The sequence below is a fragment of the Symsagittifera roscoffensis genome, unplaced genomic scaffold (assembly GCF_963678635.1).
Source record: "Symsagittifera roscoffensis unplaced genomic scaffold, txSymRosc1.1 SCAFFOLD_251, whole genome shotgun sequence".
NCBI classification, from domain to species: Eukaryota; Metazoa; Xenacoelomorpha; order Acoela; family Convolutidae; genus Symsagittifera; species Symsagittifera roscoffensis.
In genome coordinates this window covers 71,493-75,877 of record NW_026971615.1, presented here as the reverse complement: position 1 = coordinate 75,877, position 4,385 = coordinate 71,493, and the positions used below count along the sequence as shown (strand labels likewise).

The 4,385-nt window shown below is 34.4% G+C and overlaps 1 protein-coding gene across 1 annotated transcript; it reads right to left on the bottom strand.

Moving 5' to 3' along the window:
* Positions 1-472: 472 nt before the first annotated feature.
* LOC134856552 (gamma-aminobutyric acid receptor subunit pi-like) lies at positions 473-2,050 on the bottom strand (the record flags this gene model as incomplete). The annotated part of the gene is given in 2 exon segments (XM_063872826.1): positions 473-1,753; positions 2,030-2,050. A coding segment is annotated over 1 exon segment (322 nt), but the record flags the coding sequence as incomplete, so codon positions are not given.
* Between the last annotated feature and the right edge of the window lie 2,335 nt (positions 2,051-4,385).

Genomic DNA, 4,385 nt, shown 5'->3' with positions numbered 1-4,385 from the left:
TAGTGAGTCGGAATCCATTTGAGCTCCTAAAAAGTTCATTGTTAGTTGATTTGGATCAATTTAAATTGATTCAAATCAATTTAAATCGATCCAAAAACCATTTTTGTCAGTGCGGGTAGGATTAAGATCTGTATTAGATTAAGGAGTTGCTCGAGCCAATTTGGCCAAAAATAAATAGTCAGAACTTCATAATTAACCAGACCATACTCAATGAGTTAATAGCCCATCTCATCTCAATATATAGTTCTTTCCGTTGCACCAAGTTCGGTTTCTGAAAAAATTATCATTTGGTCGCAGAATATTTTTTGCCGTCTTGGTGTGTTCCAAAAATACCCAAATTTTTGTTCGTGATAGTCCTAGGATTGATCCACGGCCTTAAGTTGGGCATTCGTAATCAGGGTGACAGCGCTTTCTTGACAAGTTTTTTCCCAAGTTGAAGAAAAAAAAAACGCATAACTAGGACGATACTTACGATCATAAGTGTCAGTTTTAGTGTATAGACTGAAGTCGAGTCGAGTATCTTTCCAGAATTGTCGGAACGACAAGTCCAGTCGGAAATTCATGTTGACTTCATCAATCGGACCTAGCGAGTCCACGTTAATCGTCACGCCCACAATCACTGGAGACCCGCCAAAGTTTGGACGCAGTGTCTTGTCGTATTTTGTCGATTCGGGTCCGTTGCCGACTAAAAAATCAAGCATTTTGCTGACCTCGTGCACTTTTCTCATGGCCGAACATTTGAGCACGATGTGAAAAAGTAAAAGCAAGTATACATCTGTGAATAATTTGGTCATAATTCAATAAATTATGGTAGCGATTTAATAAATAAATCAGAGCGTCAATTGTATGTCTTCTTTGGAATAATAAAGTGGCGGATGAAAAATAAAGAAGCACCGACGTGTGTGTTTTTCAAATGGATGAACCAAATAAAAAGTCCGTCATCTAATAGAACAAAAATTGAGGCAAATTTGTTTTCATTCTGAAAAATAAAGTAGGTTTTTTAAGCAGAAAAAGATGATAAAGGATAGATTAAAATCAAGCAAATTCCATGTCCTTTGAGCTTTTTGGCTTTAATAAAAGCAGCTATATAGGAAATTGGTTGATGCGTTTCCAAAAAGCTTTTTACGCATTTGCGGAGGACGTTCGAGTTATCTGAGTGTCTTCGTTATAATGCACTTTTCCGTGAAAAAATAATTCAGCAGCAGATCCAATCACGATAATTTATGATTCCATTTTTCACCTGAAAAAGAGTGAACATAACGGCGGGTTGGATGAATCCGAAAAGGCTTTCAGCGAAATTAAAACTTACAGTTGGGTTGCTATCGACGCAAATAAAGGGAGAGAATTTTTGCGTAGCTACCAACTTACACTTTTAATCAAAATCGGACAAAATGGCCAGAAGATTTAAACACTCCAAAAGGTATCGTTAATCTAAATCGAAAGGTATCTTCACGAAAATATAGAAAAAAGTCAGAAAGAATTAGCATGTAATTTCACGGTTCGATTGTTCATTACACAGATCTGTAGATAGAAACAAAAGTTGGGGGAAAATGATCGAAAATAAAGTCTCCGGCTCAAATTCATTTCGTATTTGAATTTCGAATTGCTTTGGTTGGGTTGGGAATAAAATCGTCTGAAATTAGTGTCGTCACTTAAGATGTTTTGTTTTGTTGTGGTTTAGCGCAGCCCATGATAATGGGAAAAGTAGCCGCACCAGAATAACGGTAGCGATAGGGAAAGAAGTATGAACAACCTTTGAAAATAACTGTATTAAAACTCTCAAAGTGCACCAAGTTGCCGCATATTTTCTCTTTTATCATATCCGTTCAGGATTGGATGAAATTCCCCGAATGATATTCCCGTGTGATGTGATGCTCGCTCATGTGGCATGAAATAATCACCCGCATTTGTCATCCTATCAGCTTAATTAGACGCTAATACAGTGATTAGCTTTCATCTTAAGATGAAGGAAATGAGATACGCTCAAGAGTTTTAGTACAAAATAAATTGACATAGAAGAAGCTTTTACCAAATGAGCTACTGAAATTTCCGGTCTACTGAATTTTACAAGAGCTGTAAAAAATTTCAATTGACACGGTCATATGCTGCGTCATCAAAGACTATTGATAAAAAGCTTTTTGAAATCAATTGAGGCGCGGTTATTTCAGTTTTAATTTTCCTTTTAGTTGAATTTTCAATCTAATGTGCTATTTGTGCTTGAAAAAAACATTAATCTATTCAAACTCATTTCCTTTTTGGCAAATTTTGTTTTTACAGGATTGGAAGGTAAATACATTTTTTATACCTGATGCGCGTCTTGTGACCCCTAAATTTTCCATAGTGGTATTTTAGCGATGCATCCCGCACACATAAAAACTGTAATTTTTCACTGTAATAATTTTTAGTTCGGACTATTTTTTCTATGTCATAGATTGATGGTTATATTTCCGTTTTCACCTGAAATTTCTTTTTGACACCTTTTGAAATTTCCCTCAAAAATAAACATCACTATTAATGAAGCACAAAAACGTTAAGACCGGGACCTGAACATTACCACATCAAAATGCTTCACATAACATTTTTTGTGTAATTTTGCTTTTAAATCACCTGCGGCTAAAAGTAACGGGACTTGGGCCTTTTATTCATAACGTGAGTAATAATAAACGGGGGCGTTTTGTTTTCCCGTCAACATCATTCTTGCAATGCATATGGGTATAACCTTATAGGGGATAGGTTTGAATGACAATTTGAAAGATTGCCTGCGGTGCAACTAACTAAGTACGGGAAAGAATATATTTTCGCTTGAAAATTTGGAACGCCGCGCCACTAAAAGGTCATCTGAATTGAAATGTATGGGGATACCAAAGAACTTTCCAGCTATATGGTGCATCTCTCGTTCCTGACTCTGTACATGTTTAATCGGCATAAAAGCCCAACAGAAAAAAAAGTTTAGAAAATCTATAAATCAGAACATGAAAAACTTCACAAAATTTCAAGCATTTCTTCCGCAAGGCAAGAAAAATTGGTCATGCAAATACCTAAAAAGGTCAGGCAAACATTTTTTGTTCCGACTTTTGTAATGAAAGTAACTGAATTTTAGAGCTCGGGGTGGTATTTTTTCTTCAGACAAATGTCGACTTTTTAACTAGCCATTTTTGACAGATATTTCTTATATCATTCAAAAAAAATTGTTGTCCTGAGCTTAAATTTAAAAAGATACTTCACCTGTGATCCTTTTTCGCAAAGTTATGGCGGTTTAAAGATTGCCATTTTGGCCAATTCGGGACAATTAACAAGCGGAGATTTAATCCGTCTTAAAAACCGTTCCAAAATTGTTGAAGTAAGCTTATTTGACATACTAGGAGCTTACTAGGAGGACTTGTAACTAGGAGCAAAATTTATCTCTCTTATTTTTGTTGGGTGTGTCTCAATTTTTAATTTCTTTTTTTTCTTTTCAATTTATTACATTTTTTTCATGTTATAGACCTTAAGAGGCAGCCGGAACGTTCAAGGCTTTGTCCTGATACAAGCAGTCTTCTTTGCTTCTAAGCTTTTTTACGCTTGTGATGAGAAACCAAAAGATCACGCACTAATTATCCCAAACTGGTCAAAATAAATACTTTTAAAATCCCATTCACAGAGAAAAATAGATCACAAGTGACGTTTTGTTATTTCTGAGCTCCAAAGAACATTATTTTTTTAGATTATCTGAAAAGTTTCCATCAAGATGAAGAGTTAACAAGTGGAATTCTGACTGATTCAAAAAACACCCAAGCTTAAATATTCCAACTTTTCTTCAAAATTTGTAAAAAATAAGAGCTCTCAATATCTAGAAAACGATAAATTACAAGCTTTTATGGTTTGTTAATTGTAGATCTAAGCTATCGGGAATAAATACTTTGCTAATACAATACACAACTATTCTCTCAATTCCTAAATTTTAGTTTTTTTTCTATCATTTTGAAAAAAAGCAACACGAACAACAAATTATATTGAATTAGGTCGATTTTATCATTTAAAACCTTTTCAGCTAAAATCATGATCTTATTTGACTTTTTATGTTTTTTTTCTGCTTCTAGGTTTTGGCGTTTAGTCTGGTTTCAGTCAAATAATTTTTTTTATTTCAAGTCAGTTAGTCTAGTTTGAGTTTTAGTTTCGGGCAAATAAAGCGAGCGGGCAGATTTATCACAGCAGTACGATAAACTTTGTTCAGACTATGAGAAACTAATTTCCCTTAAGTAAAAAATGTTTTTGAAGTTATTTTAGCGTCTTTGCAGTTTTATAAACGTTTTTTTTTCAGTTTGATTGTTTTTTGTTCATTTTTTGAAAAAAAAAAAGCTGTCGAATGATCGTAACGTAGTGCAGCTACTGATCGAACCTGATTG